The 22,892-nt window shown below is 53.5% G+C and overlaps 7 protein-coding genes across 7 annotated transcripts; 2 read left to right on the top strand and 5 right to left on the bottom strand.

Annotated features, from left to right (window-relative positions):
- Window positions 1-1,099: 1,099 nt before the first annotated feature.
- Window positions 1,100-4,003, bottom strand: A1O1_05496 (succinate dehydrogenase (ubiquinone) flavoprotein subunit; the record flags this gene model as incomplete). Its single annotated transcript, XM_007726382.1, has 2 exons — window positions 1,100-1,327; window positions 1,403-4,003. 2 exons carry the CDS (start codon window positions 4,001-4,003, stop codon window positions 1,100-1,102), a joined length of 2,829 nt encoding a protein of 942 aa, XP_007724572.1.
- A 694-nt stretch (window positions 4,004-4,697) lies between these two features.
- Window positions 4,698-5,775, bottom strand: A1O1_05497 (uncharacterized protein; the record flags this gene model as incomplete). The annotated part of the gene is made up of 2 exons (XM_007726383.1): window positions 4,698-5,202; window positions 5,258-5,775. The coding sequence occupies 2 exons, from the start codon at window positions 5,773-5,775 to the stop codon at window positions 4,698-4,700; spliced, it is 1,023 nt and encodes a 340-aa protein (XP_007724573.1).
- A 767-nt stretch (window positions 5,776-6,542) lies between these two features.
- On the top strand, window positions 6,543-7,109 carry A1O1_05498 (uncharacterized protein; the record flags this gene model as incomplete). The annotated part of the gene is made up of 1 exon (XM_007726384.1): window positions 6,543-7,109. The coding sequence occupies one exon, from the start codon at window positions 6,543-6,545 to the stop codon at window positions 7,107-7,109; it is 567 nt and encodes a 188-aa protein (XP_007724574.1).
- Window positions 7,110-8,980: 1,871 nt separating this feature from the next.
- On the bottom strand, window positions 8,981-10,003 carry A1O1_05499 (uncharacterized protein; the record flags this gene model as incomplete). Its single annotated transcript, XM_007726385.1, has 1 exon — window positions 8,981-10,003. The coding sequence occupies one exon, from the start codon at window positions 10,001-10,003 to the stop codon at window positions 8,981-8,983; it is 1,023 nt and encodes a 340-aa protein (XP_007724575.1).
- A 1,128-nt stretch (window positions 10,004-11,131) lies between these two features.
- On the bottom strand, window positions 11,132-12,735 carry A1O1_05500 (uncharacterized protein; the record flags this gene model as incomplete). Its single annotated transcript, XM_007726386.1, has 3 exons — window positions 11,132-11,583; window positions 11,633-12,582; window positions 12,635-12,735. 3 exons carry the CDS (start codon window positions 12,733-12,735, stop codon window positions 11,132-11,134), a joined length of 1,503 nt encoding a protein of 500 aa, XP_007724576.1.
- Window positions 12,736-13,690: 955 nt separating this feature from the next.
- On the bottom strand, window positions 13,691-15,829 carry A1O1_05501 (uncharacterized protein; the record flags this gene model as incomplete). Its single annotated transcript, XM_007726387.1, has 1 exon — window positions 13,691-15,829. The coding sequence occupies one exon, from the start codon at window positions 15,827-15,829 to the stop codon at window positions 13,691-13,693; it is 2,139 nt and encodes a 712-aa protein (XP_007724577.1).
- A 3,012-nt stretch (window positions 15,830-18,841) lies between these two features.
- A1O1_05502 (chitin synthase 4) lies at window positions 18,842-22,546 on the top strand (the record flags this gene model as incomplete). Its single annotated transcript, XM_007726388.1, has 2 exons — window positions 18,842-22,382; window positions 22,443-22,546. 2 exons carry the CDS (start codon window positions 18,842-18,844, stop codon window positions 22,544-22,546), a joined length of 3,645 nt encoding a protein of 1,214 aa, XP_007724578.1.
- Between the last annotated feature and the right edge of the window lie 346 nt (window positions 22,547-22,892).

A 22,892-nucleotide genomic window follows, 5' to 3' on the forward strand; every position in this document is an offset into this window, starting at 1 on the left:
CTTCGTGATTCTCTCTGAACTCGCCTGCTGTAGACCCACGTAATATACTGTAGAACAAGTACAACAACCAACAACCCACACGGTGAGCCAGATACCTGAAGGCATCCATAAGTACCTCACATTACATGAGTGATGATCGAGCCAATAGTCTCCGCCATCAACAAGGCGACTCGCTCAAGAGGAACGTCGCACCCCCTTATTGATGAAGCCTCGCTCGCGTGTTGAATCCTCCCTCCTGAGTTCTTAGTAACTAGTATGAGTACGCGCTGCCAGTCTGTCCATTTTTCTTTCTTCTCTTGGATTGTCCAATGAACAACGTGCCTGGCCTGTGCCTAAACACCCTGGTGCAGTGCTTGTGTATATTTTTCGTGGCTTGGAGAAATGTGATTTGGCCCATGGCTGCCTGATCTTTTGTTGATTCGTCCTAAAACAATATTTGAATTCCTCGGTGACGGTGATTACCTTAGGGCGGGAGACCATCGAAACGACTCGGACCCTATCACCAAGGATGGGCACGGTATCTAGGTACGTAGGTATGCACTGTTACGAAGGGGCGGTTCAAGGGCCCTCCAGGAACAAGACCTTGGGCGGTACCAATGGGTGACTCCCACCGTCCACTCTACTCGTGGTCATGTTGTCTGCTGGAGAGAGCCAGTCTGAAGGGAAGGATTTTCTCGTAATATATTTCCTGGTACAGTAGAGTACCTCATAAGAGGGACGCTATAGAACAAAGAATAGGTCGTGACTTTCATCCTGTCACCTGTGATAGCCGTAGCAAGCCACAAGGTATTGAATTTTCGTGACGAGGAGGGTAATCCTCCTCTTCTAACGGTCGTCATTCTTCATTAGGTAGCTGGAGCTGGAATGACCACAATCCCATGCCCACTCACTGAATGCCCACTCACTGAATGCCCACTCAGCCTCGTAAGATTGTGTTCGCGCGTGCGCTTATTGTACCGTCCGTCTATCATTAGCATTGGTTCATCCATCCATAGGTTGACTCGTCGATTACGGCTCATTCTTGGCCCCCGGGGGACTTCATTCCCTCATGTGTAGGAGTTTCGACACTCGGAAGAACGAACCTCTCCAGAATCTCGACTCATTCACTCAAGACAGCTCGCAGCATGGCCAGGAAGGGTTCTCGCAACTTCAAAATCTCCTGGACTTCAGGCTTGACGGGTTCGCCGGCCGTGCGGCGGAGTCGATCTTGCGCCTTTTTCCTTCGTCGTCGTTCAGCTTGGATTGGGTCCAGGTCGTCTTCGGCTTCCTCCTCGTCCGTATCGTCCTCGTCTTCTTCATCTGAGATCTGGAGATCCATGAGATCCGTCTGCGTCAAGGGGCCGTTAGCCTCATCGATCGGACGTCTCTTGACACCGTGAAAGAAAGGGGAGAAAGAACTTACCTCGTGCAACCCGAAGTCACTGCTCTTGAACGACGACATCCCCGGCATCCCTTCCCCAGAGTTGGTCCCTTCGGCGGCCATCTTCTGCCTCGTTTTGTCATTGTGCCATTTCTTCCGAGCCTCTTGCCACTTGATCAATGCGTTGATCTCTCGAATGCCTTGTTGCTTGTCGATCACGCCCATGTCCAGCCCTCCCTGGAAGATGGCATTCATGTCCAGTTTCCCTCCCTTCGGACCTTTCCTCAAGAAGTCCAGGATGCCTTCAATCCACCCCATCAAGGCAGTAAAGAGGCCGTCGTCATGGTTGTGAACCTCGTGAACAAATTTGTACAAGTTGTGCTCATGCCGGGCACACAGATCGATGAAGATCTGGACCGTCTGGTTGGGATCGGCCGACACATCCTGTCGCTGCGCGACCTCTACCGTCTTGATCAGGTCGTCGGCAAATTGGGCAAAGTCGGTGATGCTGCTGTATACATTGGCAGACTTATAGACCCGAATCAGCGGCTCGTAGAAGATGGTGAAGAGATCTCGGAATAGACGCAACGTCGTAGGCTCTTCGATCATCTGGGCCATCATGGTTTTGTCGCGCTGTCGAGTCATCAACTTGAGGAGCTGCTTGAGGTAAGAGAACGTCTCGGCTCCATGCTTAAGCTCTTCGTCGGGACTTTCCACTGCACTATTCCATGCGACCCAAGCATTGTACACCCGCTGGATCTGCGACGAACTCAAATCAGGCGGGAACTTTTCTGATCGCAAGATAGCAACCACAATGTCCACGTCCTCACTTTGAGCTTCCTGTCGCACCTGAGTCTTGGTCTCTTCGGAACTGTCGACAAATGCCTTGATCTTGCTTGTCAGGACGGGATCGCCAATCTTGGATACCAAGTCGTCGATAGTTCGCTGGAACTGTCGGATTCCATCCGCCAGGGTCAAGGAAAAGATCCGCTGTAACAGCGATCGCGCACCAAATGGCTGAGCCAAGAACAGGTCCAATACCCCTGACATAACCGCGGCAGGATTTGCTATGCGGATGACATTCTTCAGCATTGTGTACGGCACCAGGGAATGGATACGCCTCGCCTGTGCGAAGAGTTCAGGGGAATTGTCCTCGGCGAGGAACAGGTGATAGATGGTGGCGGCCACTTCGATCCTCAACCATTCGGCAAACTTCCGGTATTCAGGGCTGAGATCTTCGAGCTTGTCCTTGTTCCGGATCTCAGCAAACAACTTGGTCAGGCCGTTGCTCTCGACAATATCTCTGCGGAATTGTTCCATGTAGATGTCAAGCTCAGCAGCCCGTTGCCGCGCAATCTCGTAGAACCTCTTCTGCTCCTCCAAGCGCCTGGCATCCATTTCTTTGCGGCGATCAATATCGTCTAGCTCTTCCTCGTTCAGAGTCACAGGCTGCGTGGTCAGGAACTCGGCCATGGCTCTGGACTCGGCGATTTGTGGATTTTGTAGGAGGGTCCGCAAGAAAGCTCGTAACGACACTCTCTGGTCTTCGCGATGGAGCCGAATGGGGTGAGGGCTAACGCTTCTGTCTCTGGATAAGCTAGACCCGGGTGAGGTCCGATTCTTTGGAGATCCAGCTCCGGGACTGGCGCTGAGAGAGTTGCTTGATTTGCCCCGTCGATGACCGGGGATCAGATTCCTCATGGAACTAGAGTCTTCAGTTACGCTGGTGACCGTAGACGCTGACGAGATGGAGGAAGCATCATCGTCTCCTGCTGGCATAAGTGAGGAGAGAGTGGTCGACTTATTCTTTCTTGGGAGTGGTGGAAGCACCTTACCGGGCATCTCAGTGCGGAGTCGCTTGTGAAACCTGGCGAACTGACCATATCTCCTTCCCAGATAGATCTCTGGTTTGTCGGGCCGCTTGACGCGGATCAGGAACTCTGCGTGTTTGTGGTAGCGGACGGTTCGCTTGACGGAGGTGAATCTGACACCTGCAACATTGACATCCCAACCATTGATGAAATTCCCCTCGGGTATGTTGGCCAGGAGACCTTGTTCATTGGCTCCTCGCTCGACCACTTCCAGCTCTGCAAAACGGATCCTCTCTTCATAGCCCGACGCCGTGGGAATCCCCGAGACCATCATCAGCTCGACCAATTTCTCACATTTCCTGGCCAACTTGCGCCTCTTCGTTTCCTCGAGGCGGTCCTCTGAGGAAGAAATATACTTGCTGGCGAACGACTCGAGGAACACTTGGACTTTGTCCTGCCAGAACTCCTTCTCTTTGGCCTTGTCCAAAAATGGAAAGTTTCGCACATGATTGACAAAGATGAAGCGGAGGATCGGCAGCTCGGAGTCCATGGGGGAGACTTCGCCATAGTCCGAACGGAAGGGCGCACCGAAACGCTGGAGGGCAGTAGGGTTGTTCAATTCCTGGATTTCGGCATGGACTTGAGTTGCGATGAGTTCTCGTTTGAGGTAATGTTCTTGCTTGCCCGTCAGCAATTGTCCCTGGGGAGGTATGGATTCGTGAGTGGAGGGCGCGGACGCGCGGTCAACCGTGATTTCGGGGACACTGTTCGCTCCATTGACCTGGGGCGCAGCGGCGACATTCTGGCCTGCTGTTGATGTCTCGCTCGACATCATGGAAGGTCACTTGAAAGAGACGAAAAGGAAAGGAACCGAGGGTCTGGTATACATTGCCAGCTATGGCAGTCGGGCGCCTATTGACCTGCAGAGTCGGAGAGCCCAGAAAGGGTCACTTGTTACGTGGCCTGGGGGATGAGTGACGAGGACCCAGGACGCAAGATCATGTCATGAGTCTTTGTGTCTGTGGCAGGGGTTGTTGCTATGAGTTGTTAGTGAAGGGATCATGGGTCTGCCATGCAGTGAGAACCCTTGCAAGTTCGTACAATGTAGTGCAAGTGCAAAAGTAGTCTCACCAAGAAATGCGTGGATCAATGTTGACTGTGCAGGATGCAGTCGGTGATGTTTGGTTGCCAGGAAATACTTCTTACTGCTACGTACTACTACTACTAGTAGCCGCCTGCCTGCTAATTAAAGGAAGTACGAGGCAAGGCAACTGCTGCGTCATACTAGTACGGCGCGGCGTTGAGCAACGATCCCCTGCCACCAACCACTGGCCTGGCACTGCATGGCAGAAGATCAAGTTCTTGGAATTCAGCTGCCTGCGCTACTAGTATACAGAGTCAACCTCTACTACTACTTCGCCAGTGTTGGGTCTGTAGTATATTGGCTTCAAGATTGCTTTCGTGGCTTTCTTGCTACTGGTATCTGATCTCAATATCTACGCCTCTGACCCCAGGCAGGAGTTGTCTTACAACACGTACACCAGCTTTTGGCCGCTGACTTTATCGTGCCTGAGCAGATCGAGTCCATCCAACACGTTCTCCAATCCCTTACCAACCTTGAGCGGATGAACCTTCAGCCGGCCTTGCTGCAATAAAGATTCCACCTCTGCAATCCATTTTTTCGCGAACTCGAAATCCGCTGCGTTGTCTGGCAGGTCGGCGAACGGCTTCTTGACAGGCTCGCCGACGGAGGTGTACCCGAGTGTCTGAGTACATTTGACGTCGTCACGCGGGAACTTGACGGGCAAGAGGCTGCCATATCTGCCTCCGGGCGATATGACTTCGGCGCAAAGCTGGGTTGTCGCAGGCAATGAGATGGTGTCCCACACGTACTTGAGGTTGTTGTGGGTGTATTCCTTGATCTTAGCCGCACAGTCCGGATCCTTGTAGTCAAATGCGGCCGCTGCGCCCAGAGCCTTGACCAGGTCAAAGTTACGCGACGAGCAGGTCGTGATAGGCGTGTACCCAGCGCTGCAATCTGGTCAGCAGAGACCACATGGCGAGTCTAGCGGAATGTTGTGCTTACAGTTTGGCAAATTGAATCCCCAGCATCCCGGTGGCTGAGCTCCCACCATAGATGAGGACAAAGTCTCCCTCTGTCGTGGGGTGACTGGGCATATTCAGGCCGAATTTTTGGAAGAGTCCTTGACCACAGGTGATGACGCCCACTCCCAAGGATGCGGCCTCTTCGAAGGACAGGCTGTCTGGAATGCGAATGCCCACATCGGCCTTGAAGGCGATCCTTTCAGCGAAAGCACCATCCTCGGGCTGCAACGAATTCCCTCCGTGCGCGAAGCCACAGATGCGGTCTCCCACTTTCCACTGCTTGGAATAGCCGGTGCCGGTCTCGGCCACGACCCCAGCAAAGTCACAGCCTACCAAGCAGTCCTTGGTGTTAATGTAGTCAATGTGTTTCCAATCTGTGGGGTTGAGGGCGACAGCCTTGACATCGACCAGAATATATCCTGGTCGAGGCTTGGGGTATGGCCGGTCGGTTACGAGGGATGCCTTTCCAGGCTCGCCTTGCATAACAATGGCTTTCATGGCTGCGGCGTTGAATTGGGTTTGGTGGAGAGACGAAATCGGATTAAGGGATGGTATCAATCGGTAGGAGATTAAGGTCGAATATAATATATCAGGTGCTTCAAATTCTCTGCATATGTGCGTAACCGAGAAATGCGATGATGTTGTATGGATACCTATATACCTCAGTGCATCCGAGGCAGGTCAAGCTTGTCTGATTACTACAAGCTCGGACGTTATGCCTATCTTGCCAATACTCCGGTCAATCTGAAGAGATGCCATGGGGGCCTTGGTGGGCACTGAATCAGACCCAAGCAAACCCATTGATTCATTGATTCTACGTGTGTCTACAAACATCTCTAGCACAGTCCCATACTATGGACCTAAGGTAGGAACTGCGGTTGAGAAGCACCGCAGGCTATCTATGACGTAGCTACTAGGATTTCATCTTATTACGTAGTAAGGTACTAATAGTAAGTAGTAGCTCAGACGAAGCTGCTTGATTGGCTGCTCGATTTACGCACTGCAGTTTATGATGTGCTGAAGAATGATCAAAAGCGGCGTCATGTCTCAACGCATTGGGTTTCCCCGCAAATTTCTCAGTCTGAATTCCACATTATTTTTTTCGACACAGGAACGTGAACTTGAACGAGAACTTGAAGTTGGACTCGAACCGGAAGACAAGAGACGCAACACAAACACAGTCACCGGCCACCGCCTCGAGGCATTCCTAACACCACTGCATATAACCACCACAACCATTCCTCCGCCCTCCATCAGTCTCAACCATGGTGCGGAAACTCAAGCATCATGAATCCCGCCTCCTGCGCAAGGTCGACCTGATCACCTACAAATCCGACGGCCCATCGCACCACGAAGCCGCCGTCCGCCGCCGCTACCACCTCACCCACCCGCTCGACTACAACAAGTATAACGCGCTTTGCGGCCGGCTACGCCAGCTCGCCCACATGCTGGCCAACCTGGACCCGACCGACCCCTACCGCGTCGAGATGGAGACGGTCATGCTCGAGAAGTTGTATCAGATCGGGATCCTAAAGCAGAGCCGGGGCCAGGGCGCCGGTCTGAGCGCCGTCGAGAACGATGTCACAGTGTCGGCCTTCTGCAGACGGAGACTCGGCGTGCTCATGGTGCGCATCGGCATGGTCGAGCATGTCAGCACGGCGCACAAGTTCGTGGAGCAGGGCCATGTGCGTGTCGGCACGGAGGTGGTGACGGACCCGGCCTTCCTCATCTCCAGAGGCATGGAGGACTTTGTCACCTGGGTCGATGGCAGTAAAGTCAAGAGACAGGTTCTGCAGTATCGCGAGAAGCTGGACGATTTCGATTTGTTGTGATTATCACATGTAAGAGATGGGCACAAAACTGATCATGATCGATGCAAATGGGTCGGTCCGAGATTTCAGAAAGCTTGTCATTTCACGCCCGCCGTGGTCAAGAGACACGAATGCTACGGTCGCGGATGGATGCGAATTTCGCCATTATCGATGGAGGGACGACTATGAAGCAAAGATGGGACTTTGGATGACTCGCAAGGCCGCAGCCACATCCAAAGTATCCTCCACGGTCCACCTGATAAAGCGGCAGCCCTTCGATGCCTCGATATGAAATGGAACGGAATGGAATCGAAATCAGGACCGTGCCGAAAGCTGCCAAAAGGAAGATCCCGTTCTCCAATCAGCTCAAGGCTTCCTCAAAGACAGCAGTGACCTCCATCATCTTCCAAGCCGGGCGGTGCGTTGGGTCCGGGACACACATTTTTCCATGCCGCCGTGAACCGCTCACACCTGTCGTATCAAGACCAGACGGCACAGCAAGCACCCTCTAGACCATGCTTATCAAGTCCGACCGTGGACTTGGCTTGTACGAAACAAACGGAAGGAGCTAGCAAAAAATAACAATACCAGATATGGCTCGTTCAAACCCTGGTTCAGTCAAGACCCAATCCGGACCGAGATTGAGAGGGCACAAGATACGGATACGGATACTGATTTGAAGTCGATTACGATTACGATTCGGCTCTTTCTTGGGTCTCTTGCGGAGTGGGAGTCAGAGCCGGATCGGCACCATTGAATGATGCTTCGAGTGTGCTTGAAGTTCAGGAGCCGACCGTTGCCTATTGACGCCGAAGAGAAACCCATCAGTGGCCCTCCCTCGCGAACCAACGTTCTATCGTTTCATCACTCACTGTCGCCGTTGACAATACAATATACAAACAATCACCCAAGCTCTCCTGGCACTACCATCCCAGACTGCACGCAGAAATGTCTAGGGCGAAGGGCAGTCCAAAGTGCCTCGCGTCATGAATCGGCCGGCTCAACATCCTGGTGGTGGTCATATCGTGGAACTCCCCCAGTGATTGTTATTCTGGTGACCAAGATGCGAAGGTAATAAGGAGTCAGGGTGGATTATGAAGGAGCCATGACGCCCACAACTTAGGAACGAATGTCACGGACATGACATATGATTCAGGATTCTGTACGTACCTACCTAATGAAGGAATCAAAGGACTCTATCTTAGTCTCGAGAGAGGAAGGCCCTCAAGCTTCGATCTCGCTTCAGTATACACCATAGTCAGGTCTCCTCACGATGTACAGTCGACTCCCTTCCCAATCATAGGTACTGTCTCGGACGTTTCCGCGTGTGATACGGGGAGGTTTAATGTGGTTCAAGTCTTATATTGTACTTCTCACACAACGCACCTTAGTTCATCATGTCAATGCTATACTAAGGTAGCTATGTACTTGTATTGGATCATCTGATTCCTGCGGTATCTTCACTCATGGGACTTCCTCGAGATGTTTTGGTCGTTCATCGTTCATCGTTCCTCGTTTATACCGTCGGCTCTGGGCTAACCTGGTGTGTCTGGGTCGGTGGTCGGTGGTTGGTGAATCCATCCATCCTTGACACTCGCCGCCTCTTGCGCTTTGCTTTGACTGTGATTTCATGGTGTTCGTCAGGCTCTTACCCACTCCCATTCGAGGAGCTGGCCTGGTGAAGCTTTCCACTTACCATTCATTCATGACACAATGTCGTGACCCCTCAGAAACATGTCCAGCGTGGCTTGACTACTTTCCAAGGGATCCTGCTGCTGCATGTTCTCCGGCTCTTCCATATCTACAATCATTGCCATCTTCGTCCCCGCGACAGGGTTGCTTGTATCTCCATTGCTTCGTTCGTGCTCAAATCGATCTTTTCAATATTCGAATCACCCACATCCCTCTTGACTAGGGTGGCAGATAGACCGATCATCGTCCTCAACCTCATCCGAAACACCAATCCGAAACCGCCTCACGCTGTCACCATCACAGTCGCCGGTGAAGAACCCTCTTCTGGCATTTCGGCAAAGGGACCTTGGAAGAAGTCGGCGGAAGAGGCCATGGAAGCCACTATGTGCGCGGTCGATCTTCGCATACTCGCTGCGCCGGGTCGCATCCGAGGTCCACGACATGACAACATCAAATTGAGGATCTTGTCGGGAATGTTGATGTGTGCTGGGTAGGGTGACGATGCCACTGCTGTTATTTTTATATCTCCAGTCCCTGATGCTGGTGCTGGAAATATCCTGCAAGGTATCTTGGGACATGGACATCCGCGGACTGACTTGTGACTGTGTCGTTAATCGAGACTCGTCGCGGCCGGCGAACGATGAAGAGGAGGAATGTATGGACGGAGCGGGGAGAAGTCGATGTTGAGCTTGCGCCAATTGGAGTTTAGCATCAATAGTCTCGCAGATTCGCTGTACCGTGTCTGCATTGGAGGACCCCGATGATGATTCAGCGATAATGGACGCTTGCCGGCTTGATGTCTGTGAGGTCGGTGCGCTCGGAAGAGGAGTACCATCTCGACTCAACGCCAGCACTCCGTCTAGCGAGGAGAAGAGCTGGCGATGCCGCATTGCCAATTCCGTCCGCGGGGGCTTCTTCTTCGCGATGCTGCTTTCCCGTCTCGATTTAGAAACCGAACTTCGTCTCGATCGACCCGAAGATGGTCTAGAACATGTGTTTTCCGTATCAATGGATCCCAGAGAGTTGGATCGAGGGTGTGTTGACTGTGTTCCGGATCGACTCTCTCTCATGTGGCTTTTGGACTTGGTTGGGCGTTCCTGTTTACTCCTGCATACAGGATCTCGTTCGGGGGCAGTTGAAATGGCCGAGTGGAAGGAGTCGGCATCCGAATCGTTCTTCTGAATCTCTTGGATGTGGAGATCCATGGTCTTTTCGTACTTCATGGATCGTGAACTTGTGGCGTTCTTCGTGATATGTGATTCTGGGCCATGGCTCGACACGATCATCGTTGGTGTTGTGGACGTAGTTTTTCCGGGATGCAGGGCCGTAAACCCTGGGCAGTCAATTGTCACAGGAAAAAGCCTCCACGAGAATGTGAGACCACCAGATAATGCGAACTCTTCGTCACCGTACCTCAACCATAGGTTGGTGGATAAAGATTACGGCGAACGCTTGAAGGGTCATGCTGACGATGTGTTGGAAAAGTCTCAAGTCATGCACCGGGCCTGGGAGTGTCTCAACAGCATGTTCACAGGTCGGAAAAGATAGGACGACAGGTCGATCAGATCTGAGACAACGGTCACAGATCACCGTGAAAGGGCGTCAACGATGTCCTAAGACTGGGGTCGCTTGTGGGTCTGTACCAGCTGCAACTGGGAGATATCATGCGCACTTTTCCATCGTGGGATTGGATGAGATGGATGCTCCCGATGTGTTATTTGGCGCTAGATGAAGTCGGTATCAAGGACCCGCCGAGTGGCCAGCCGGCACGAAGGTCCGATATTGCCCACTGACTGCCAGCACCGGACGGTGGAGGCCATGCTCTGAAGAGCGTAGCATCAAGTGTGAAGCAGTTGACGGCGGGGAGTCGATAGAGCAACAATGTTGGAGAGCGAGTGAGTCAATTGGTCATGGCTTTACAGCCAAGTTGGTGCTTGTGATATCGCGTGGGCAGAAGACGATTCTACACCTCGTAGACCGCCCGAACGAAACCAATCAGAGGCTTCGAGAGGGCGACGAAGCGAGCAGCGAGGAGCTAGAGGATGGTTGCTGTCCCACTGCAGGTGACCAGACGTGGTCTGGACAGAATTTGACGAATTCGGCATGGGGCCCATAGTGGCGTAGTCCCGCGCGTAGGATGATAGCCTCCCCATCATGTCGACATCTGATGCTGCCGTTCGAAGCCGTTCCAGACGCGCCGAAGTTTCGTATGAAGACCTCCTCTTTCCCAATTCCTCCCAAGACGATTGACTATTGGAGGAGATGGGTTGACATGGACGTTGCGACTGCGGAAGCATTCCCGCCGGTCACCTGTCCGATATTGACCCCTCGTCCGTAACCATCGTCTCCTTCTACGCAATCTGCACCTTGTCGAAGTTGAGTGTGCCACGATGAAGCTTCCACGCCCGCAGCATTACAAACAGCAACACGTCGAAAAAGCTGAAAACCAGGCTGCCTCCGAACACAAAGGAGTGATAAGTCCAGGCGTCGTCCGCAGTCAGATGACCGACCTGCCATACAATAGCCCAAAGTAGGACGTAGCAGAAGTTCGACACCACTGACTGGTAGAGGTACCACCGTGGCACAGTGGCCAAGAGAATGGTCGCCAGTGCGGTTGATAGAGCATAGAAGATATAACACCAGTCGATGGTGCGCCACATATGCGCTGTGATGCCACCGACGACATCTGAACCGGAGATATATCGTGCAAACGGCTCACATCCGAATAGGGATAGGAAGATACAGAGCGGAATTTCTACCAGGAGGGCGACCCCTGCCGCAAAAAGTGCCGGCGTTGCAATACCTGGGGTTGAGAGGTCAGGACAGTACCACGGATAGACTGTCCGGCTTACCACGGATTTGCTTTCTCCCTGCCGTTGCCATTCGACGTCCGCCGCCGACATCGCTCCGCCATTGACCCCATGCATGTCCGGTGAAGGCCAGCGCAGTCGCTTCGAGCGTCTGGACCGGCACCATGACGAGTCCCCACCGGATGGTGTTGAAAACACCCCATGCCGTGGCGTAGTCGGTACCCATGGAGACGATGTTGGCAACGAGCCATAGATATAGCGCGTTGCGTACGGCGGACTCGACGAACGGGGGGATACCAGGTCGGAGTAAAACCAGAAGCGCTTTGACAGTTGGACGTGGCACTTCTCCCAGTGCTTCCGCCCGCCGCAGCCTGAGGGTGATGATGAGAAAGGAGGCAAGGCCGACAAAAGCCGCAGCAAAGTCACAACCAAGTCGGATCCCGGCCTGTGTGTTGGCGGACGGCGTAAAGCTACCGACGTGAAAACGTGAAATGAGCAACATATCCAGGAGAATGTTGATAATGAACCGGACTATACTGATGGTGAATGGCACATCGGGATGGTCGAGAGCTCGTGTAGCAATTGTGACTGCAGTCTCAATGGCACCGCTAAAAACGGAAAAGGAGCTGAGACGAACATAGGTCAAACTGGCATGGCGAACCTCGACGGGGACGAACCCAGCAGCGAACTCTTTGGCCGCCCCGAGGATGACCAAGCTGATCAGTAGGCCGAGCAAACTCTGGACTATAATCAGTGTGTGCGAAAGCCCTGACCGCGAGGCAAGAGATCGAGACGATTTATCGCCAATGATGACCCAGGCAGCCCGAGGCAGTCCTTCATTAATCACCTCTGCCACGACCCCGATATAGGTGTAGGAGTCGACGGTGACGACCATGTTGGAGTCGATGTTGGCCACCCATAGTTTCGACAGTGTGCCATAGAGCGCTGGTAGACTGAATGCAAGAAAGTTGAGCAGGATGGCACCGCCGAATCTGTCCTCCGTCAGCGTGGTTTTGTATCCTTTCTGTCCTGATTACGGCTGACCTGTCACGACTCCATATCTTCCCGTGAACGATGTGCTCTTGGGTATTTTCGGTGTTGACGCTGGGCGCAGCGACCTCGACAGGATCCTTTGAAGGCAACATCGTGTATCTGTAGGAGGTAGACAGAAGGCTGCGCAACTTCCTGAACGGAGACATTTGCTCTCGACAGGATGGCCAATCCCTGGAATCACATGCTGAACAGTGTTCATGGTCGATAGTTGCAGTTCGAGGGGGGTAAAGAATCCGAAAGGTTACACAGCATTCGTGAAGGACGCGATCGGTGGCCTCGACTTCCTCATGAGGACAACGTCCGAGCCTGAGCGCCTGGTGAACGTCTTGGTTGACCTCTAAGCTCATCGTTGCCGACAGGGGCCTCGATGCTTCCAAGCCTCGACCCGGTGTTCGCTCACAGCCAAAGGGATGAGTGGCGAAGTGGTGCTGCGTGGAAGAAGAAGGTTGAGCAGCTCGAGGAAGTGATTGAGAAAGGAAAGGGATGCAGGTGCCGGGGGGTGGCTAGACATTCTCGCATGCCATTCAGTTCATCACGAATACAACGCCAGTCAACTGACAGCAGAAACAACAGAAACAGCAGAAATAGCAGAGTGACAGTCTCTGTATCGTCTTCATTGGACTCTGAGCACACCGTGTATGAAAACGCTATGATGCGAGATGTTCTGCCCAAACGCCGTCCCAGATTTGTTTGTATCGTGTCCCTCCTCGCTATGCATTCATGGTCAGTTCATATCTGCCTATGCCCCTGGTATTGTGCCCTGGTCTAAACTGCGCCGTGCATCTCGACATTCGCGAAGGACAATTTGGCCTCATTGAGGCATGTGCAGACCCCGAATGGACAGCGCCGCGCTCCAGTTCAAATTGTGCTGCAGTGGATAACCCTCCCTCCGCCAGCCTCGACCGGTCTTTCACCTCGCAAGCAAAGCCTCCAGTGGAGCGTTTGGCGGCTGGTTATTATGGTCATAGACGACCCGCGCAGCCGATGCTAGGCTTATCCCAAGTTTCGCCTGCGCTGTCGAACGTAATGCTGAACGAGAAATCCCCGTCAAAAGATTCCAAATTTCTTTTTCTTTTCGCCTTCTGTTTTTGTCATTGTCAGTGCTGTCGTATCGATGGAAAGCGTTGTCCAAGTTTGCTCACCCTGAGGTCCTTTGTTCCCCGAACTTGTGCTGGTCGTCAGCGTGCCTTTCTTCGAAGATGCCGCAGTGACCGGGTCAGCGCCAGCACCGGCCGCGCGGATGGCGGCAATGCGATGTTTGGCTCTTTCTTCACCCTGATCCGCGGCTCGAACGTACCAGACGTTGGCCTCGAGCGGGTCACGACGACAGCCAATGCCCATTTCCGTGAAGTAACCAACCGTGTATTGTGCTTTTGCCAATCCCTGCTCCGCAGCCTTCTTGGCCCACTCGTAGGCTTCACTCTCGTCCTTGTCCAATACCCCGGGGACGCCGACCATGTACCAGGCACACAGGGCCAGTTGTGACAGAGCATGGCCTCGTTCGGCAGCTCCGGTGTAAAAGTGGATGCTCAAGGCTGGATCTTTCGGACAGTTGAGCTCGCCGAACTCGTAAGCCCGGCCCATTCGGTAGTTGGCGTCGACATTTCCGAGATCAGCTGCTTTGGTGTACAGTTGAGCGGCGTAAATTTCGTCCTTGAACACGTCCGGACCATAGCCGGTCTCGTGGAGACAAGCCAGATCGTAGGGTGCTTGGTTGTACTGGAAGTCGGCCGACTCGGCCGCTCGCTTGAGCCATCGCACGCCCTCCCGGTACCGCTTCGTCAATCCCATATCGCCCGTCAAACAGGCTCGTCCTAGTCGAAGCATGGCGCCAGGATGATTTTTGCTGGCCGCGTGTTGGTAAAACTGCACCGCTTTCGCTGCATCTACCCGGCAACCCCAGCCAAACTCATAACACAGGGCGGTACGGTACCCCGCCTCGGCGTGACCGTGTTTGGACGCGGCCAGGAAAAGGGGGAATGCTCGATCCCAATCTTCCTTGCCTTTGCTGAACAAGCCCGACGCATATCCGTCTGCCAGATAATATTGGGCGAAGGGGTATGACCGGTCGGCCAGTTTCTGCAGAATATGCTTCGCCTCCTTCAGAAGTTCTTCCCTCACTGATGTATGCGACTTCCCAGATATTGCCGAGGCGGCGTCGCCCTCTTCCTCCAGTCCCTCCTCCTGAGCGGCACTGATCATGAAAATGGCAAACTCATACTGCACCGCTGGGTCGTTCGTCTTCTTGACATTGGCTCGGTACATGTCCAGCGTCTTGCGCGTCGACAGCAAAGCCGCATTGTTTCCGACCACGGTACGAAGGCCGGAGTTGACCAGATTCTCCGCCCCACTCGGAGCCGGTTGAGGATATGGAACGTTCAAGAGATCGACATATGACAGTGGTCGGGTGTCGGGCGACCGGGATCCTCGGGAGACTGGCCGGGCAGGCGACAGACTGGGAGAGTAAGGTCGCCCGCGGAAATCAGATGTGCTGGAAAAGCCGGAGTCGGGCCGCCGCAGGTTCTGTCCATAGGTGCTATTTCGCGAACCGTCTGCAGGCCCGGAGCCATCAGTCATAACCGTCAACCTTGACGCTCGCCTGTCCAGTGCTCTGATTTCCGGGTCTTCCAGCGCTTGATGATGGTATCGCAGTGGTTCAAAGTCCTCCGAAGGTGCGTCTACATCAAGGACAGAGGTCGAGACATGGCGGACGGATCGTTTTTGGAAAGGTGTCAGTTCAAGCCCATCCTTAGGAGTGAGGTTCTCTGAGGACACCCTCCGATGCTCGACGCTGTCCAGATTCTGTCCTTCTCCTACTTGTCGTCGACGCATGGCCTGAGGGGCCGGAGACAACCTACTGGGGACTTGCTGTAGAGATATCTGGGGGGTCAACGTTCGGGTCGGCTCGACAGGGTCGGACGATCTTGATAAGGCGGTTGCAGGTGGACTGATTTGAACTTCAGTGGTCGCGTACAACTCCTTCTCAGGCCCGCTGTCCGCTGGAGACATGGATATGGAAGGGTTGCTCGGTTGTCTTGAGGGAAGATTCCTCTGCTGATAAGCCGGCAGTTGTGTACTTCCTTTCTCTTCCATAGGCGCCATTATTCGCGGACTATTCGTTCGAAGAGGGGAGTAAATGGGCGGAGGGGGGGTAGGCGGGAGAGGAGGGCTTGCGACCTGAGCCATTTCGAAGAGTTCAAGGAGAACCAGGGCCCTTAGTCGGCAGACATTTGAAGCTCAAGCTAAGTGTCGCTGTAGCAAACTCGAAGGCGAGCTGAACGTCCGTGGAGAACCGTGCAGAGCGCTCGGCGGGATGGTTGGACAGCAGATCCAGGCGAATTTGATATTGGAATGTATTTAGTCGTCCGAGGCAAAGTCAATGAGCGGCGTTGGAAGCCCGGATACCGCTTGACTGAAAGGAATGCTGTAGCGTCCTGACCTGTCGTGTCGGTCGTTCAGACACAAAACGGCGGTGGGCACCAAAGATTCGTGGGCTTTAAGTTGGTTCAAAAGAAAGGCAGAGGTCGCTGAAACGAGAGGAAAATGGCTTCAATGCTAGCAGGCGGGATTGACAGGATGGCACCAGGCAGCACCGGTCAACCTGCGGATAGATTCAAAGATCGTATCACAAAAGAAAACAGTGGAAGGGACACGCGGACACGCGGTCAATAGTACTGGGCGGATTGGGATAGGAAAGGATAGGGAGGATGGAATGGATGGGTAAAGAAAGGGAGAAGAGGAGGGTCCCCACACTTGAAGGGTTGACGTCCTCGTTTCCTGCTGTCGTGCTGTCCTCCTTTTTGGGTGGTCTGGTCTGCACAAGTAGTAGTGCAGTACAGTGGTTCTTTGGGAGATGTGGTTAAAATAGATGTGCTTCTCTTCCTTTGACTCGTATACAAAGAAGATGTCTCTTGACAATTCAATGACAGTCGTTGTTGTAATTACTAGTAGGGCAATGGGTGCTGCACTGGCACTGTCACTGTGGGACAGATCGTGATGGAGTGACTGCAGGTGGCTTCCATGACTCCATGGTGTCACTGAACACGTCTGCAGTACGTATTCGTCCCATTCGAAATGTCACAATATAGAATAGTAGAGGCTTCATATGCAGTAGGCGAGGCTGTATACGGGTAAGCTGGGTGCCTAAAGAGCCCTAAGAGGTCACGGGGCAGTGAGAGGACGTTAATAGCGTGCGGGTGCCCCCGAGACCTGTTGGTCTAGGCATGATGAGCATCAATTGGTGTCAACACTAGTACCAGGAGGGCACCGAACCACCACCTAAGGAACCCCATTAATAGATTCTTAGGTGGTTTCCAGCAGTTTTTTCTGGTTAACTCCCCGGAAGCCTCCGGCAGCCAGACTCTGGATTAAGGCTGCGGACCGGAACAGGCTCGAACACATAGTACAGAGATGCCACCGATGAGGTTGAAATGAGGGAGCAGAGATCCGATAAATCAACACTGCTCACGGCAAGAGAAGTGCCAGCTCAAACATTCACATTGGCTCCTCTGCCTGCACCGCCGTATCAAAAGGTTCGTATAGGTAAGATACCTAGGCACATATAGCCACCTGCAGTAAGGTAAGCACACATCAGCAGTGACTCTGGTTGTATTGTTGTTCTAACCGCCCGTCCAGCAGACTCTAACTTCTATGTACCTGCTCTCTGTACAGCTGGAGGTCAGGTAAGACACGGGGCCAAATCCGTCGTCCAGGATCTCCATAGCCTGCCTCGCCTCCCTCGCCTCCTACCGTGGGCAATAAATCCAGAGCAATTTTCACCTACAGCTGCTATCGTCAGTGTTGGATACTAGTGTTCGGCAGAGTCAGCTACGGCAACAGCAACCCCCGTCCACTGCACTCTCGAAGCTATGGCCCTTGGGCGGCTGCTTTGATTGACGGACGACTCTTACAGATAGAACTACTGGCAGGGCAACCAAGTCTCTCGGGTTAAAAAAAAAGAATACACGCTACCATCACTGCAGCAGATCGCCGCCATATTCTTAGCCATCGAGCCATGTTCTTAGCCTCACGCGCCTAAAATAAATACTCACGCCTCATACGCAGCTCTCCTGGTGGCAACAAGGGACAAGCCGAGCGCTCAGCCACAAGCGAGTGTTTTTCTGCAGCATGCAGCATGCAGGAACTGGAAGATCGAACAATACTCTGTACAGACGGGAGGTAGATGGATACATCCATTAACCGTACGTAACTCGGAACTGCACAGTCCAATCCGTGGATGCTTCTGTGAGGCTCTACCGAGTATAGCCCCTGGCACTACTCGGTAGTAGGTACACAACCGACGACATCTGCAGTGAAAGCGTCCATGCCTTAGTAGAAACAACCCTCTACCAGGTACTACCAGGCTTCCAGTGCCATGCAAGCAAGATCTTGAGACTTGCGCAGGTGGCACTGGCACTGACACAATGCACTCCCGGCGCTCCCTCCACTGTGGCTCTGCCACTGAAGTCTGAGTCCAGTGCCTGTTCTCGCCGTCTCACTTTCTCCTGATCGATCCTCTCTCTCTCTCCACTCGACCGCAGGCGCCCAATCCGCAGCGGTTGGTCCCCAACAACCGAGAAACAACTGCGCCCGAATCCTGGCAACCAACCGCCAGTCCGATTCTCTCTACCTGGTACTCTGTACTCAGTGCTCACCATCACTTCGTTCAATCTGCCTTTGCCATCTTCCTTCCACGAGACGAGAGCACCCCATACATTCATTCGGTAAACCAGTCAAGACCTCACTCGCTCCTATTTTGTCTTCAAGCCAAGCCCACACACATCCTGCTCATAGATCTCGTCCTTCGTTCTCGCCCCGCAGACTTCGGGGCCACTTTTCTCCTGGACATAAACAAACCTGGACCGTTGATTTCAACCGTGCAAACAATTCCGTGGGAGAGCCTCGATCAAGTCCAATCGCCTCCACGCAACGACCGGTACATCGAGGCATCCTGTCAACTTCGAACTGCACCGCACGTACCTTGACAACCTCTATCCGACTAAGCCTGTCCGGAGTTTCAACCTCGGAGGCGGCGCAGGCGCTGGCCTCTCAATCCGCTCGTTAGCTGCAAGTTCCGAAGAGTTTCATGTCGACAAATCGTTACAACTAGGTTGATGTATGTGCTCTCGCCCTCGTGACAATGCCATTATTGTTGATGGTGAATGCAGCCCCCACTAACATTCCGTCTCCTGCAGCACCATGGAGGAACCGCGCAGGCCCCGGCCTGCCACTTCGCCAACGCGCGACAAGTCTTATTCACCGTATAGGTCCTCACCCTCTCGACGCTTTAGGGACGTCGAAACGGGCTACAATCCGGTCCGAGATACTGCCTATTCGGCCCAGCGAAGCGGCACCGATCCTTACCCCCCCTCCCCATCCTCCAGAGCGGCAGACTGGGAACCCATCATGTCGAATCCAATGACCCAGAGCGAACTCGGCCGCAAGAAATCCCTGATCCGTCCTGAACGGAACCGAATTGACCGAGACCATCCTAATTACTACTACCGCAAACATGCCCAGAACATGGAAGTCTTCCCTTCAACCACTGGTAATGATCCCGTGGTGGAAGATTTGGCCGAGGGACGAACGGTGAGCTCGGGAAGCACCCAACACGACACCGCCATCGACGACGAATTTGTTGGTGATCCGCAAAAGGCACAGGCGCCTCGAACATTGGAGCCGGTGGGCAAGAAGCGCCCGGGCCGGAGACTGGCCCGGAAAGACACTCAACCCCTGGGCGAAGAAGAAAAGAAACGACAGAAGGAACTGGACAGGATCAAACCTCCGAGTGTCTGGAACATCTACTGTGCCATCATCACCTTTTGGGTGCCAGACTGTATCCTACAGTGCTTCGGCATGCCTGCAAAGGCGCAAAGAAGAGCGTGGAGGGAGAAGATCGGGCTCATCAGTCTGATCCTTCTGGTTGCCGCCTTTGTCGGCTTTTTGACCTTCGGCTTCACGGCAGCAGTCTGTCCGGCGCCTGGGCTTCGTCTCAAAATCAACCATGTCGACCGGGGTTACATGATTTTCCATGGAGGCGCGTACAATCTGGATGGGTCCATGCATCCGGCAGCCCTGGGCGTTCCACTGGACACCAACGTTCTCTACGACTTACCTCACAAGTACGGCGGCCAAGATGGAAGCTTCATGTTTCAAAAGGTCAATGGTGCTTGCAAGGATCTCATCACGTTGGCGGAAGGATCAGACGTGCCCACCAACGCCGATGGGGACCTCGCCTGGTATTTCCCCTGCACGGCGTTCAATCAGGATGGCTCCTCGCCCGTCAACCTGACCACACCGTACTACCTGGGTTACGCTTGTCACACCACGGCCAAAGCGAGAACCAGCTTCTACGACCTTAGAAGGGCGGGAGACGTGTATTTCACTTGGGACGACGTCAAGAACACCAGCCGAAATCTCGTGGTGTACTCGGGCGCCGTGATTGACCTCAATCTCCTGAAGTGGTTCAATTCAAGTCAGGTCGCGTGGCCCCAGCAATTCGACGATTTACGAGAGAACGAGAAGATCCGTGGAATGGACATCACTCATGTTCTGCAGTCGTCCGCTGACAAGAAGGTTGGCCGATGTTTGACTCAGATCGCCAAGGTTGGCTCGATTGACACAGAAAGCGTTGGCTGCATCGCATCCAAGGTGGTCTTGTACGTGTCGCTGGTCTTCATCCTGGCCATCGTGTTGGCCAAGTTCTTCCTCGCCCTGGCCTTCCAGTGGTTTTTGTCTGGGAAATATGCGGCGGCCAAAACTTCGCAGACGTCGGACCCCAAGGAAAGAGCCAGACAGATTGAAGACTGGACGGACGACATCTACAAGCCTGCTCCAAAAATCACCGACCCCGCGACGACCGTCTCCGGGTCCGAAGGCCGAACCAGCAAGCGTGGCAGCATGATGTTCCCACAAACTTCTCGTTTCACCAGTCCTTATGCCGTCGATCGAAGAAGCAGTCGGCCTCCGCCAACCACCATGACGAGCCAGTCGTCGAACGTGAAGCTGATCCAACCCAACGTGTACAAGTCGGGGTACAGCAGCAGTCAGAATACCTTGGGCGTGGATTCCAGGATGAGCGTCGGTGCTAGCAGGTCCAGCCTCCTCCTTTCGGGCCACGAAACCCGGTATTCCGCTGTCATGGACAATCTGGAGCCTAATGGCCCCGTGGGGTTCATCCACGAGAATGTTGTTCCTCAACCACCGCCAGAATGGCAACCCTTCGGGTATCCGCTGGCTCATGTCATCTGCCTGGTCACCGCATATTCGGAAGGCGAAGACGGCATCCGAACCACGCTGGACTCGATCGCCACGACCGACTACCCCAACAGCCACAAGGCCATCCTGGTCATTTGTGATGGTCTGATCAAAGGAAAAGGGGAGACCCAAACCACACCGGACATTGTGCTCGGCATGATGGGGGACTTTGTCGTCCTTCCCGAAGATGTGCAAGCCTTTTCGTACGTTGCCGTGTCCAGCGGGTCCAAGCGACACAACATGGCCAAGGTGTATGCTGGGTTCTACGACTACGGTCCGAAGACGACGATTGATCCGACCAAGCAGCAACGAGTTCCGATGATGATGGTGGTCAAGTGTGGCACTCCGGACGAAGCGACCAAGAGCAAACCTGGAAACCGCGGCAAACGTGACAGTCAGATCATCCTCATGTCTTTCCTGCAGAAGGTCATGTTCGACGAGAGGATGACGGAACTGGAATACGAAATGTTCAACGGCTTGTGGAAAGTGACGGGCATGTCGCCCGACTTTTACGAGATGGTGCTCATGGTGGACGCCGACACGAAGGTCTTTCCCGACAGTTTGACGCACATGGTCTCGGCCATGGTCAAAGATCCGGAGGTCATGGGTCTTTGTGGTGAAACCAAGATTGCCAATAAGAATGCATCTTGGGTATCACGGATCCAGGTGTTTGAATATTTCATCTCTCACCATTTGTCCAAATCCTTCGAATCGGTCTTTGGTGGTGTCACCTGTCTTCCTGGATGCTTCAGCATGTACCGGATCAAGTCCCCCAAGGGCGGTCAGAACTATTGGGTGCCCATCTTGGCCAACCCGGACATTGTCGAACATTACTCGGAGAACGTGGTCGACACCCTCCACAAGAAGAATCTTTTGCTCCTGGGCGAGGACCGGTATCTCTCCACCCTCATGTTGAAGACCTTCCCCAAGCGGAAGCAAATCTTTGTGCCTCAAGCCGTTTGTAAGACGACGGTGCCTGACGAATTCAAAGTCTTACTTTCCCAACGACGACGATGGATCAACAGTACTGTCCACAACCTGATGGAATTGGTGCTGGTGCGGGATCTGTGCGGCACATTCTGCTTCAGCATGCAGTTTGTGGTCTTCATCGAACTCATCGGCACGCTTGTGCTCCCCGCCGCCATTGCATTCACGTTTTACTTGATCATCATCTCGATTGTCAGAAAGCCGGTGCCCGTCATCCCACTCGTCCTGTTGGCCCTCATTCTGGGCCTTCCCGCCGTTCTGATCGTCTTGACCGCCCACCGTTGGTCGTACATTCTGTGGATGCTCATCTACCTGGGCTCGCTACCCATCTGGAACTTTGTCCTTCCGACTTATTCATTCTGGAAGTTTGATGATTTTAGCTGGGGTGACACGCGAAAGACGGCGGGAGAGAAGACCAAGAAAGCCGGTCTTGAGTACGAAGGAGAATTCGACAGCAGCAAGATCACCATGAAACGATGGGGTGATTTTGAACGAGGTAAGCATTGGGACATGTACTGAAACTCGTATACGAGCAACATTGACTGATGATTGGCAGAACGTCGTGCACAGGCGAATGGAAATGTTTGGCAACAACCATCCACTCGTTCCCCAAGCGCTTATGATTCGCCACACGGCTTTGAGACCTATCAAGACTATTGAACGCGCCGAGTTGTCACGAAATGGCCAGAAATATATGACACCACTATTTTGACCTCGACAACATCCGGAAGGCATAAACAGCATTAGCGACTTGGGGACAAAAACAAAAAAGCATATTCGGACGGGGGGTGACGTGTGGGCACCTGGGGTGTATTTGTACCATTAGGCAGTGTCATGGCCTGTCACATTTGACGTGGAGCTGCCATTGCTACTGTGTTTGTACTTTTGGCGCATTTGAGAAAGGGTTTGCATCTGGAGCGATCGAGTCACGACGATGTAGGGTACGAGCTTCATGGGGTTACTTCTCTTTGCATCTTTCTCGGCGATAGAGGTGATCTACTAAACT

This window comes from Capronia coronata (assembly GCF_000585585.1).
Source record: "Capronia coronata CBS 617.96 chromosome Unknown acBCG-supercont1.4, whole genome shotgun sequence".
NCBI lineage: Eukaryota > Fungi > Ascomycota > Eurotiomycetes > Chaetothyriales > Herpotrichiellaceae > Capronia > Capronia coronata.